General features: G+C 45.1%; 1 protein-coding gene across 1 annotated transcript in view; it reads left to right on the forward strand.

Moving 5' to 3' along the window:
* The window catches only part of LOC115081578, a 32,486-nt gene extending 18,244 nt beyond the window's left edge, over positions 1-14,242 (forward strand). Inside the window, exon 3 of the mRNA XM_029586005.1 lies at positions 13,605-14,242. Coding sequence (XP_029441865.1) covers positions 13,605-13,819 — 215 coding nt within the window. The 3' untranslated portion in view covers positions 13,820-14,242. The remainder of the gene's footprint in view (positions 1-13,604) is intronic.
* Positions 14,243-14,558: the final 316 nt, after the last annotated feature.

The raw sequence follows: 14,558 nt of genomic DNA on the forward strand, positions 1-14,558 counted from the left end.
TAGGTAGAAAAAAAACAGGAGTTTATAGATGGTGAATTTTCTTCGGTTATCTCCAAATTCGTTTGTAAGAATCTTTTCAAAGTTGTGTAGGGGATTTCCCCCACAACTTTGGGAAAGTTGGTAAAACGTAGATTCAAATGTCTAGATTTATTTTCTATGAATTCCATACGTCTGGAAATAGCTTGAGAGTCTTTAATCGCTGCAATTTTATACTGTTGAAACTGTTTGTTTTCTTCTTCCATTTCACTTATTTTCTTTTTCAAACCGTCTAGTTGTGTTTGCACAGCATCAACTTTGTGAACGCTCTGTGAATTAGAAATCTCCATTTTTTCATTCATGGAGTTTATTGCCGAGGCCATGCCCACCATAAACTCCCAGAGGGAGTCTAAAGTCACCTGCGCAGGCCTCTCAGGAATGGCGATTAGATCTTTCTTTGTGCTATTGCCTGTGGACATACCTTCTCCCAGGATTGTGCTGGTTACGGTTAGCCCCTCAGACCTTAGCTTCTCCACCGGGCTGGATGTAAGAGGTCCGGCTGTTGCCCCGTCTGAAATCAGTGAGGTAAGCTCTGGAGTTTGGCCGGCTTGAGTCGCTGCCGCACCACCGCTCCCCGTCTCCTCAACTGAACTCTGCGTAGGTGGCTCCCTCTGTTCCGGGCTTAGAGACACCTCCCCCGTCGGCAAGGTTAGCTGTTCCACGCTCTCCTGCACATCGGTTTCCTCAGTTCTCTGTTGAGGTGTTGGACTCACAAAGCGGGTAATCTCTGTCTGAATACTCAGGGAAGGGTTTGTTTCGGTCGGGTAGGTCCGAACTTTGCCCTTCCTCTTAGCAGGCATTTTTCTGTCCAAAAGACGCAGCAAAGGCAGAGCGCTCCCGCTTAGGTCTTAATACGAGCAGCCATCTTGGATCTGTGTCACATGAGACCTTTTCAATGCTCCCTGCTGTCACGTTGGAACCTGCTGTCTCAGGACTATTCAATTTGCCTCCACCTACCGATGGAAGTATGATCTCAGCTCCAGTGGTGGCTACAGGAAGCTTACCTGGGCAAGGGTTTAACCCTGTCCCCGCCTAACTGGCTGGTCCTCATGTCAGATGCGAGCCTCCAGGGCTGAGGAGCCCATGTCAGGAACTGACAGCTTAGAGACATTGGACCAAGGAAGAGGCACTCTGGAACATAAACCGCCTGGAAGCCTGAGCAGTCAGATTGGCGTGTCTACAGTTCAGCCACATATTCCAGGGTCAGGTGGTCCGCATAATGTTGGACAATGCAACAATGGTAGCATACATCAACCACCGGGGAATCAAGAGCCAGCAAGTGTCACGGGAGATAGATCTCCTTATGGAATGGGCGGAAATACATCTACAGATGATCTCGGTCTCCCACATCACAGGAAAAGACAACATCAGCGCAGACTTTCTAAGCAGGGAGAGTCTGTATCCAGGAGAATGGGCATTGTAGGCCAAAGCCTTTCAGCTGGTGGTAGATCACTGGGGCCTCCCGTCCATCGACTTGCTGGCCATATCTCACAATGCGAAGGTTCCCCAATTTTTCAGTCGCAGAAGAGATCAGTAGTCCCTGGGGATCAATGCCCTCATTCAGACCTGGCCAGAAGAGGACCACTATATGCCTTCCCTCTGTGGCCCCCGCTGGGCAGGGTCATTCGCAGGATCAAGCGCCACAGGGAATTAGTCCTACTAGTAGATACGAATTGGCCCAGGCATCCATGGTATGCATACATGTGGAGACTCCTGGTGGAAACCCCCCTTTGCCTTCCACTTCACAGGGACCTGCTTCAGCAAGGATTGGTCCTTCATGAGGATCCAACTCGATTCTGTCTTACAGTTTGGCCATTGAGAGGGCTCGTCTGGTGAAGCGTGGATATTCGGTGGCAGTAATTACCACCTTGCTCCACACGTGGAAGTTCTCTACGTCTTTAGCATATGTGTGGGTCTGGAAAGTATTTGAGGCCTGGTGCAAGGAACGTGGTATTGCACCTCAGATGGTCAAAATCCCATTGGTTCCAGAATTATTACAGGATGGCTTGAATAAAAGGTTGATCCTTAACTCCTTGAAGGTCCAGGTAGTGGCTTTCTCTTGTTTCAGGGGCGAGGTGACTGGAACTCGCCTGTTGGTGCATCCGGACATGGCCCGTTTTCTGAAAGGGACAAAGCATCTCCGGCCACCCTTATGGTGGCCGTTTCCCTTGTGTAATCTTAATCTAGTATTGGAGTTTTTGGTAGGGCTATCCTTTCAGCCACTGTGCATTCTTTACTTGTGCTTGTTAACCCTGAAAATGGTGTTCCTGGTGGCGAAATGCTCGGTTCTTCGCATCTCTGAACTACAGGCATTGTCGTGTCGGTTACCATTCCTCCGGATTATCCCAATAGCTTTTTAACTTCGTACTGTTCCATCCTTCATGCCCAAGGTTGTCTCGGAGTTTCATCTGAATCAGTCCATCTCATTGCCATCCCTAGATAGGCACAAGGACATGGCACAAGGACATGGAAGCATGCCACCTCCTCTGTCATTTAAACATCAGTAGGCTTTTGGTGCAGTATCTGGAAATACCAGAATCGGCCCACAAAATGGACTGCTTGTTTGTTCTTCACGGAGGAGAAAGACAGGGTGAACCAGCTTCGCGGGATACCATTGCTCGCTGGATCAAGGAGGTGGTCACAGGAGCCTATGTAGAGGCAGGAAAGCCAGTACCCTTTCAGGTTAACGCTCATTCCACTAGGGCTCACCAGGCAGTGTCTTGGGTGGAAGCTAGACTGCTGTCTCCCATTGACATCTGCCGAGCAGCAACGTGGTCCTTCTTACACAACTTCTTACACACCTTCAGGCCCGAGAGGATGCATGTGTGTTTTGGTGGATCCTTGGGTGCTGTGGAGATCCTTGGGTGCTGTAGAGATGACCAAGCCCATGGGGAGGAGCCCCATGAGGAACCACAGCACTGGGCTAGACTCGTACTACACAAAACACAAGATAGTTCTTTTTTAGACAGCTTGAAGAGAGCCACCAGAGGTGGCAGTAGTGAGGCAGTCTGTAGTTGCAGTCTCAGGGCCCTCGGCAGAGGGAGCCCTTCTCTCCTTGATGACATCAGGAGGTTCCACAGCAGGTCTCCCAGCGAGGAGATACTGTGGATGAGATAGACTGAGAGTTAGAGTACTCACTAGGTGTTTGCTTTTGATATGCGATTCCACCAGGTATGTTGTAGAAAGTACAGGCACCGAGGCAGGGAGAGCAGGCCCTTGAGGAGCGAGTACCTGTTCCCTGTAAGGCACCTGAAATAAAGCAGAGGGCCTCCGAGGAGCGGATACCCAGGTTAGCAGTTCCCCGAAGGGCAGAGAGAGAGCTTCCTGTGGCAGCACGGAAGCGGCAGAGTAGCATAGACAGGAACAGATTCGAGTCCTTGCTAACTCAACGAGCTAGCAAATTAGTAAAGGTAATATACCCGGATGGCGTGACATCAGCGTGAGGGAACGCCCTCGATGTTCGCGCCAAGGGTGGTACAAAGACGTGGGTTGCGCGCGCGTGCACCCTAGTAGATACCTGGGAGGAGCAATGGCGGGAGGCTGCACCCTGCACCATAGCCATTCCGGGGACACCAGAGAGGTCGGCTTGTAGATGCGGCAGTAGCCATCTTTCCCAGGTAAGCGGTAGGAGCCGTGAATAAGGTGAGGCAAATGGGGCAAAGCCGTCTAGGACCAACGGACGCAACTCAAGGGTGGTACTAACTGGTCTACGGGCAGCCTCCCGCCTTGATCAGGAGTAGCTTTTGTACATCCCATTGGTCCTGAGTCCATCTGGCTACACACTAGAAAATGGAGAAATTACTTACCTGATAATTTTGTTTTCCTTAGTGTAGACAGATTGACTCAGCATCCCGCCCAAGGCTGTCCAAGAATGGTACCAAGGAATCACCTGTGAAATCAATATAGATTCCAAGAGGTTATGGGTAAGCTGTTGCCCAATCCCTAGATCAGGGCATACATAATCTTGCTGGGATCCAGCGTTTATGTTTGGTTGAGTCCAATTACAGTTATCCATTTTTAATCAAGTTTTAATGAAGTTGTAATCAAGTTTTTCAAAAGTATGACCACAATGGCTTTTGAAGAGAATACTGAAGGGCTATGTCTAGGGTTCACGTCAGCTTTGAAACCTGACTCTGTCTCCATCTGCTGGTAGGGGAGCATATAACCCATTGGTTCTCGGTCCATCTGTCTACACTAAGGAAAATGAAATTATTAGGTAAGTAATTTCTCCAAAATGCGCTAAAACCAGGAGATACACATGTGACTCTGTCTTGGGCACCGGGTGGATTTTAAAAGGCATGAGAGTACACGTGTATTTCCCGGTACGCACACAAATCATAAAGTTCATAAAAGGGGTGGGAAGTGGGTTGGATCTGGGTGGGCATGGAGGGGCATGGGCAAGCAGAGTTTGTAATATGAAGTCTGCATGTAAGTATTTATGTGCCCAAGCGAGCCGGGATCTCCTACCACGTAACTTTTCTTCTGCATTGGATGGCATGTAAGTATTAAAATAAACTAGGCTAGTCAACGAGGTTTTAAGGGTTGGTGCTAATAGGGTAAAAGGGAAGCAAGTTAACTAGGGTGTTTAGCAAGTCCTCTCTTTTACTGGGGCAAACTGGGAACAAACTGGGGAAACAGGTATTTCCATATCTACTAAATTCCCCCCACTTACATGATCAAGGCGGCATTTGCGTGCATATGCATCAATATAAAATTGTGCGCCCATATTTGTCCATATAGCTAATTCAATAACAGGCACATGTAAATGCTTATATATGCGCATATGTTATAAAATCACTGTGTCCATGTGCATAAACCAGCAAACATGCCTTCATGTGCACCAGCGTGCGGGTCTTAAAATTCACCTCTTGAGCTGTTGCAAAATTGGGCTTTCAGAGAATAATTGCAAAATAACCCTTTATAATTTCTTTGAAGATAGATGGTAGATATCGTCTTTTTCCAGAACCTCCTGCCCCTCTCTGCCCCATGCCGAGTTATAATTTTAAATCTATTCTGTCAGTTTCTGGCAGCACTCATCATGAACAGCATGATGAGTGCTGCACTCATCATGAACAGGAAGTTAGTGCAATCATGAGGAGACAAGTGCTAACTTTCGGGCCGATACAGTACAGTACAGTGCGCACTGTTAGCCGGCATTTTGACGCGCGTTTTGGACGTCCTATCTTTACCCCTTATTCAGTAAGAGGTAATAGCTCGTCCAAAACGCGCATCCAACCCCCCCAAACCTAATAGCGCCCGCAACATGCAAATGCATGTTGATGGCCCTATTAGGGATTCCAGCGCGATTCAGAAAACAAAATGTGCAGCCAAGCCGCACATTTTGCTTTCAGAAATTAGCGCCTACCCAAAGGTAGGCGCTAATTTCTCCAGGCACCGGGCACCAAGCCCGTGGCTGTCAGCGGGCTCGAGAACTGACGCCGGCAAAATTGAGCGTCGGCTGTCAAACCCGCTGACAGCCGCCCTCCAGTCAAAAAAGAGGCGCTAGGGACGCGCTAGCATCCCTAGCGCCTCTTTTTACTGCCAGGCCTAATTTCAGTAAATTAAGATACTGAATCGCGCGCACAGGAAAGTGGCCTGTGCGCGCATCTGCCGCGTTTTTAATGTATCGGCCTATTTGAAAGCTCACAAGGCTGGGTGGCCAGACATGGCAATGCAAGTCCTTACACATGAAATAGAATGCCATATGGGAAAGGTTGTCTGGACAAGGGAAAGGGGAATATAAGTAAGGTCATTTTAGGAGTTTCTGAGTGAACTCTTATAGATGGGTAAGCCTTTTTGTTTGTTTGATTAACATCATTCTGCTCTTTCGGGCTTACAACTCAATTGGAACTTGTACCCAGAGAGGCTACCACACTACGGGGTTTCATCGGCAGCTGCTCTGAGTTTTTTCTCTCATTTTTAATTCCATCCTCCATGATTTAAGGGTGCAGTGGTGGTAGGGACCTGGTCACTTAGTTCATTCTTTCTTTGTATTTATCTTGCAAGGGAAATTGTCCATGATCTTAAATGTGATGCTCCCCTCATGCAGCAAAATTTACTGCATCATTTCCTGTAGTGGGGGCTCTTCTTCTCTGCCAGCTGACCAGGGGATTGAACTGGGGATCTTCTGCATGCCATCAGCCCATTCTTTCTTCAGTCTCCCCTGCAAGGTGAGTGGGAAGAATGAATTAAGAGGGTCTAGCCCTGTAGCTCAGGTGATAAGTGCTCTAGTCTACACAGCTCACTAAAGCAAGAGGCACAAGTTGTGGTTCTCCCTGGCACCTAGAAAAAGTATTCTTTTGAACCAGCCAGTAGGAGTTAATCTTGAGCAATGGCTATAACATCCTTCCAAGGGCAATGAAGACAGCCCCTTTCCACTCAAGTGTCCCCAGTTCCTGCAGGTCAAAGGAGAAGGAACTGTGCACAAGAATTTAGTCTGGATCTTCCCCATGGCAGCACATTGCACTACCATGAGCATGCATTCTAAAGTTCAATTAGTATCTGAAAGTACATTTTTTGTTTAGTGATTCTCAAAAGCTTTAGAAAGTTTAGCTTTTGTGGTGTGGGGTAAAGGCGCAGTAGGAATATGCATAACAGGTTTCAAAGCAGCCAGATGCACTCAGTATGAAGTAAATGGATATGTACCTTTTAAGGTTTAATTTGTGGGATCCTTAGTATAAGTGTGAGAATGGTATTGGTGTCAGTATTGTTTATGACATTTAAACCTGAGTCTCCAGGTTTAAATCCCTTTCTCTGGGTCTCTGGATCCTAGAAATCATCTTTTCCTCTCAGTTTAGCTGTCTCTTTCCTCTATCTGTGCTGAGTAGATGAGAGGCAATATGAGCATCCCTTTTCCTAACCTGACAGCCGGCACAATTTTTTTTTAGTTCTCCTATTTCAGTTCCTCTGACTTACTATCACAATGATAGTAAGTCAGAAGAACCGAAAAAAGGAACAAAAATGCATTATTTTCTGCTTTTCTGTTATTTTTTTTTTTGGGCTCCTCAAGAATTAAAACCCGTTCAGGGCAGGCATTAATTTTTGCAGGTTAAAATGTGCGCATTGGGCACACTTTTTCTTTTAATTGGAGGAGAATATCTAATAGCCTCCTCAACATGCATTACCTTCGCAGGGGTTGGACACACGTTTTGGACGCGCTAATCCCCTTATAGCATAAGGGGTGGTGGACGCGCACTGTACTGGATCGGCCTGAAAGTGCAGGAGAAGGGAGAAGTTGGTGTGGTGCATTCAGCTTGTTTGGTTATTTACCTTGACTGCTGCATGTAACTGCCAGACTCTCTCCACTGTGCTGCTCCCATTACTCGGAGTGAAGCACATCCAGTACTCAGTGCACACTCTCCCTGTCTCACTCAGCTTGGGGATAAGCCATAGTCTGGAAGGACTCAAAGGAGTTGCTCAGGAAAGAGAAGATGAGGAGGTACTGTGTGCAATGCATGTGTCACACAAAACAGGACCAGACATTCATATCCTGCATGCTGCCTATTAATTAATTACCACATTCTAGAGCTCTTGCTGTAGCTAGGAAAGAAAGGCATGCATGATTACACATGTTCTCACAAAGGAGCTCCTGTACTTTTTAAGAGCCACTACTAATGTCTCTTGCTGCAAGATGCTGAGAAAAGTGCCCAGATACTGGCCTGGATTCTCAGCATCAGACATAGGTGACTTTCCCATGGCATAACCTTTCGGATAATAGAAGGTCTAGGGGGCCCTCCATGAAGTTAGCATGTAGTAGGGGTGTGCATTCGGATTGACCGCATTAGTAAAACGCAACTCATATTTTTTTTTTACTTAAAAAATTGATTCGACATAAACGATCGGATTTCCCACATATCGAACATAGATATGTTCGATATGTTGGAAATCGCGATTGTTGAGCCAAAATAAAAATATAAACCCCCTCACCCTCCTTAATCCCCCCCCCCGACTTACCACAACTCCCTGGTGATGGAGCGAGGAGTGAGGACGCCATTTCTGCAATCCTTGGCGAGAAGCATGTGACGTCGGCGGCACGTCGAGTGACGCCGGCGTCACGTGATTCCCGGCTCGTTCGCGCCGGACGGCTCGTTCGGCCCAAAAAGAACTTTTGGCCAGCAAATGCCAAAAGCCCATTTACGTGCTTAAAGGTGAATTTTAAAAGAGATCCGTGCACATAAAATGGCAGATGCACATGCAAGTAGTGCTTATTCTAGCTGGGGCTATTTTATAAACCTCGCACATACACACGCAAGTACCCATGTGCGAATATCTTTGATGGCATAAAAAAAGGGTGAGTAGTGAGTGACCCCATTTTCCACTTGTATGTGCAGGACCAGGCTAGAGGCCTGGTCCACCTTAAAACCCACAGAGGGAGAGAGCTCTATGGACAGGACCCTGCTGGGGTAGGAAGATACCTAAGGGCGGGATCGGCTGGGGAGCATAAGAATGTAAGCCCAGCTGGGTTCAGGAGGCCCCTACGTTTCCAGGAGAGGCAGATCCTATAAATCTATGCTGACCCAAAGCCCATGGCGTGAGACGTATACTGCAAAGGTAGGAAGCCATTCTGTTGTGTTGAAGTGCTGTAACTTGAATAAAGTTTTATCTGCACTAGAAAAAGACGGGTGTCCGTGTGGCTTTGTGCCTCCAGCCTGAGAAACACCGCTCGGTTTCCCACAGGGTGGATTTGGGGGAGGGGCGTTCTGGAAGGGGGCCACCTTATACATGCATATGTTGCGATTATATATCCTGCGAAAGAAGCGTGTACGATTCTTACCAGCATATATTTACTTCTGTTCTTTATCAGGTATAAGTCTGTAGAAAACTATTTATAGCCAAATAAGGACTGCATGAGAGGTCTGGGCAAACTGAGGGGTGTGCAGGGTAAAGAGCCAGGGGGTCTTGATGACCTAGAGATAGACTGGGCAAACTGGTGAACTGGTCATTTCCCTCACTCACACATGCTATAAAATGAGCTCACCTGTGTTGCGTAAAAGCCAACGATTCCTAAGGAAAATGCGCAAATAGCAATTGCTCGTGTAAATGGTTAAAATTAGGCACACACATATGCGTCCTAAGCGTATTTTATATAATGCACGTGCACTTGCGCGCATGATCTAAGATTCATGCATATGTGGCTGTGTGCCCATGCTCGTTTAAAAGTCACCATCTTAAAGTGCACATCCACGCGTAAAATCTATTGACAGTACAATGGCATATACTGCATTGAATAGAAATACCAAAGAGCCAATAGGTTACCCACAATGAATAATTAAAAAATAACAAAGGGAACCAAAATGAAAATTCAAACAAAAAAAACGGGTCAATCAAGCATAATATGCAATTTCAAAGTGAAGGTGTCAGCAAGCCTGAAGGCGTGTTCAAATCACAAGAACCGCCCGGACATTTCGATCATCCACCTTATACAAAATTAATTTATGTGCAACATTGTGATATAAAAATCGAAATGTCCGGGCAGTTCTTGTGATTTGAACGCGCCATCAGGCTTGCTCACACCTTCACTTTGAAATTGCATATTATGCTTGATTGACCCGTTTTTTTGTTTGAATTCTCATTTTGGCTCCCTTTGTTATTTTTGGATATACTATACTGAAGCAATTTTCAAAAGACCACATACACGAATAAAATTAATTTACACATGTAAACCCCAGTTTTTTTTTTTTATATTCTTTATTTATTGGCTTTTTCAAATAATTTTACAAACCAAAATAGTTCATAACAGAAATCTCAGATATTAACACATATCATTTAACATTAAACAAAGGAAAAACTTAATATCTTGAATAGAACATATATGTGGTAATTCTTAATATTATTTACAATGACTCAAATTGAAGGCTTGAAATTAATAGGAAGTAAATTTTACACCAGCTTTGAAAAAGAAGGCAAGATGGTAGCAAAATAACACCTGTAATTTTATCTATGTATCTGGGGTTGAGGTGGGTTGTCCTTTAAGTTGTATAAACCTTGCCAAATGTTCAGGTGTAAAAAATATATTGCATTCATCCCTTTTTTTAATCAGACATTTACACGGAAATTGTAATTGAAAATTATATCCCAAATTTATGGCTTCTTGACGCAAAGTCAAAAAAGCCTTCCTTCTTTGTTGAGTAGCCATGGCTAAATCAGGAAAAATGTTTACATTAGAATCATGATAGATAACCGGGTATTTCCTAAAGTAAACCTTCATTACTTTGTTTACATCAAAGGTTGTAAGTAGAGAAACTAATAGTGTACCTTTATCAATTACCACTAGATTAGAGTTTTCCAAAAAATTGGTTAAATCTCCTTGAAAAGGAATATTAGATTCTCTACTTCTTGAAACAGGTAAAAAATAACAGGAATTCACCATAGGTATGTCTAAGTCTGAGAAACCTAGTATCTCTACCATGAACTTTTTCAAAGTGGTGTATGGTGACTCCCCTACAATACGAGGAAAATTTAAAAATCTTAAATTTAGACTTTTGGAATTATTCTCCAGAGTCTCCATGCGCTTCTCTAGCCTCAGTCGGTCCTTGGCTACTACAGCTTTAAATTCCAAAGTTTTTTCCTCTTTTTTCTCCATTTGGGTTATCCTGCAATTAGTCTCAGTTAGTTTCCCTTCTAAGACTTTTAATTCCTGATGTTGCTTGGAAGAAGCTTGGCTTAGTTCTGTGCAAACAGCTTTCATTTCAGATCTAAATCCCATTACTAAATCCCAGATACCTTCTAAGGTCACCACTGAGGGGCGGGGGGGGGTCACCTCTGAATCTGATGCCGGCACTGGTCTCTCCCACTCCTGCTCCAGCAGTATCTGGGGTCGTCACAGCCGTGCCTTCGATAAGGTGAATTTGCTGCTGTAGCTCTCCCGGGTCCCGGGCTTCTTGCATCACGGGAATCCCCTCTGGGGTCGAAGGCGGTGTCTTCTCCGGCATCTCCGATCCAGCTCCCCCTTCAGCTCCGCGAGTGACCCCGGAAGCAGTGCAATTCCCCGGGTCAATCGTTGCGTCGCTTTCATCGCCCCTTCGCTCCGGTGGCCTCCTCAGATCTGGGCTCAGGGAAACCTCCTCACAAGGAACCAGAGACTCTCCCAGGTCTCTGCGTCCAGCGGTATCCTCGGTTCCTGGAGTTGCAGGTGAAAGTAAGTACCGAAAGATTTCTTGCTGAATCGGCGAGGGTATTATCTCAGATGGATATACCCTCACCTTTCCTTTTCTCTTTGGAGGCATTTCTCGAAAAAGTTTAGAAATCTTTCAGCCGCGATCTTTTCAGCGTCTACTTCCTGCCACCATCTTGGCCGGAAGCCAGGTTGTATCGTAAACCCCAGTTTTAAGCATTTAAATACATTAAAAAATTACCCCCTCTGTGAGCAAATCCCATAATGTAGTTACATAACTGGAATTAAAAATTAAGTTTAAGAAGAGTCCTTCTAACCAAAAAAGCAGTTATGGAAAAATGAAAACCTTTGTGCTTAGTATTCAAAGGAAGGAAATGTTCCCGTTGTGTGACAGCACCCACTTGCCTGTGCAGCAGGCTTTAGACCAGAGATGGGTAAACTACAGCCTACAAGATGTCTGCATCTGGCCCACAGCAGTGAGAGGATGTTAAGGTCCATATACAGACACAGTCTGGATAGCAAAGTCAGCGGAAAAACTTATCCAGCTAACTTTCATAATGCAGCTGCAATACTGAACATAGCTGGCTAACTTTAGGACAGCTGTTTTAACCCAAATGCACTAAATATCGCATGCAATAGGAAAAGGGGTGTGTTTTATGGTAATAGGCAGTTTATCACAATTTGTGCTAATACCTATGCAAAGTGCTATCTTAGCACAAGAGAGAGAGAGAGAGAGAGAGAGAGAGAGAGAGAGAGAGCACACACCTAGCCATGATGCCCACTCACTAGATAGGTATTTATATCTCTATGGGAGGCCCACTTAGTAACTCGAGGTGAGGTTTAGGTATTCGTGTAGGGGTTAGGGGACACTTTGACATTCAATGTGAGACGTACGAACAGAACAGTGCTCTCTTGTGAAGATTTGATGACCTTCGGAGTGAGGAAACGCACCCAAAGATGAGATTTGTGCAATGTTCTCTCAACCTAGTTTGATGGACTTTCTACCTGGGTAACAGGTAGAGAGTCCTGATAGCTAGGCTAGGCTGGCATTTTGATAAATCCAGGCCTAAATGTTTTTGAATATTGACCTTGTCATTTCTAGTCAAAAGTCAGATCAGCAGGTTAGAAGTGATTTTGCCTCTATCAATGCTCCCTAGCTGTATCTTTAGCCTCAGGTGGGACTTCCCCACTCCCCCCGCTCCTCAGACCTCTCTAGACCCCCATCCCAGTAGGGCCCTTAATATAGCCCTTGGGTGCAGATGTTTGCTCACCTCTGCTTTAGACTCAAGAGAGTACTAAGCCATTTAACCTTGAGCTGATCCTTATTGTCTGGAGCACTGGTTTCGTACTTCCTCCACAACAGAGCAGTTATGTCACTAAACTCATGCCATTGTGAGGAAAAATATGCTGATATCATTAGCTAATTTGACATCAATTACATGAAATGGATACTCTCAACAACAATTAAGATTCCTCATAAATGCACCAGAGTCTAATACTTATGGTCCAGCCAGGAAAGTACTTTCAGGTAGCTGGATATAGACCAATTTGTATTCTGAGCACGAGAACTCAAAACAATACATCATAGGGGTGTGCATTTGTTCCCTATGAATTGGTAATCCGCAACGTATAGGGCTATATTCGTTGTATTCGTGGGGAAGCAAAACGTATCGCGATTTCCCGCGAATACAATGAATCTTCGCCGAATTATTCGGCCGTCTAAAGGAGCCAAAACTCCCTGGTGGTCCAGCGGGGGGTCTGGGAGCCATCTCCTGCACTCACACCATCGGCTGCCGGTATTCAAAATGGCACCGATAGCCTTTGACCTACTATGTCACTGGGGCTACCGGTGCCATTGGTCAGCCCCTGTCACATGGTAGGAGCAATGGATGGCCGGTGCCATCTTGTGCTCCTACCATGTGACAGGGGCTAACCAATGTGGCCTCTGTGACATTTTGAATACTGGCAGCCGATAGCCTTTGCCCTCACTATGTCACAGGGGTCAATGGCCATCCATTGCTCCTACCATGTGACAGTGGCTGACCAATGGCACCAGTAGCCCCAGTGACATAGTAGGTCAAAGGCTATCAGCGCCATTTTGAATACCGGCAGCCGAGGGTGTGAGTGCAGGAGATGGCTCCTGGACCCCCCACTGTACCATCAGGGAGTTTTGGTAAGTCTTGGGGGTTCAGGAGGGTGGGGTATTGTAGTTAATTTAATTTTAGCCGGGAAATGAATAAGAATCAACGTATAAATGTATCAGGGGCCCCCTTGCTGAATGCAACGTATCTGCCCCCCCCCCCCCGACGAATACGAATCCCGAATGCAATGTATGGCATCCCTCTGCACATCCCTAATACGTCATCCATTCATATCCTTGACAGCATTATTCACCAGTGTTGATGGAAATCAAAGTTCTAAGATTATGTCACTTTTTTTTTTTTTTTACTTTCAGCAGCGGATTGTATATTTTTCCAAGATCTGAAGGACCTGCAGTGGAAAATATGCAAAGGCATTGGGAGACAAACCAAGAAGAAACTGATTGCAAGGTCAGAATTATACTATAACTTTGACAAGATATTCATCCAAAAAGAAAAAAAGAAATCAGAAGTCATGTTTCCTTTGATTGACAAGCATTGTAACATTGTCGCTGACTGGATGAATTCATAATGTTCCTGTTTACTTCAGGTGCACCAGTTGTTCATGAAATGTTGAGCATTCTTTGACATGCATCCAACAAATGTAAATTAAAAAGGCTCACCGCATATTTGCCCTGGGCTTCATTTTATAGGTGATAGATATTAGGAGGAGAAATAATTCGGTTTTGATTAAAATTACTTCATTTTGTCTGAATATGTACCTATTTGTAAAATGTAACAAGATCACAAATCCATTTAGTCCTTTGCATTCACAATTATTTAAGGTTCTATTGAGCAAGCTTAAGACACTTGAGTTCTGAGATTCTATGGATGTAGAAATTGTAGCAGAATTAAGTTTATAGACTCTACTTTTTTTTATAAATACGCATGTATAAAACACTTTTTTTTACAGAAATGTGAAAGTAAAGAATGACAATAAATGAAAATGAATCAGTATTGCGTGCTCTTTTTATTTATTAATTTTTTTGGCTTGGCTTACCCTTCTCCACATTCAAGTTTCAGAATAGGTCCCGATCATAAAAGCAAGGGAGTGGTATTCTGAAACTAAGTTGACGTGCCATTGACCTCAGTTGCAGTCACCAAGGGTTCCCCCTACTCCCCCTGCCCTTTGTATTCAAGTCAGGGCGGTGATAGCCATTGGCAGAGGACCACAGACTCTGTCTCTGTTAAGATCCTGGTAAGTATACCCGTATCCCATCCATAGGAGTTATTGTTGAGCAATATCTAGGCTCTCCCTGTGGGGCTGTGAA

This window comes from Rhinatrema bivittatum, chromosome 1, assembly GCF_901001135.1.
Source record: "Rhinatrema bivittatum chromosome 1, aRhiBiv1.1, whole genome shotgun sequence".
Classification (NCBI taxonomy): domain Eukaryota; kingdom Metazoa; phylum Chordata; class Amphibia; order Gymnophiona; family Rhinatrematidae; genus Rhinatrema; species Rhinatrema bivittatum.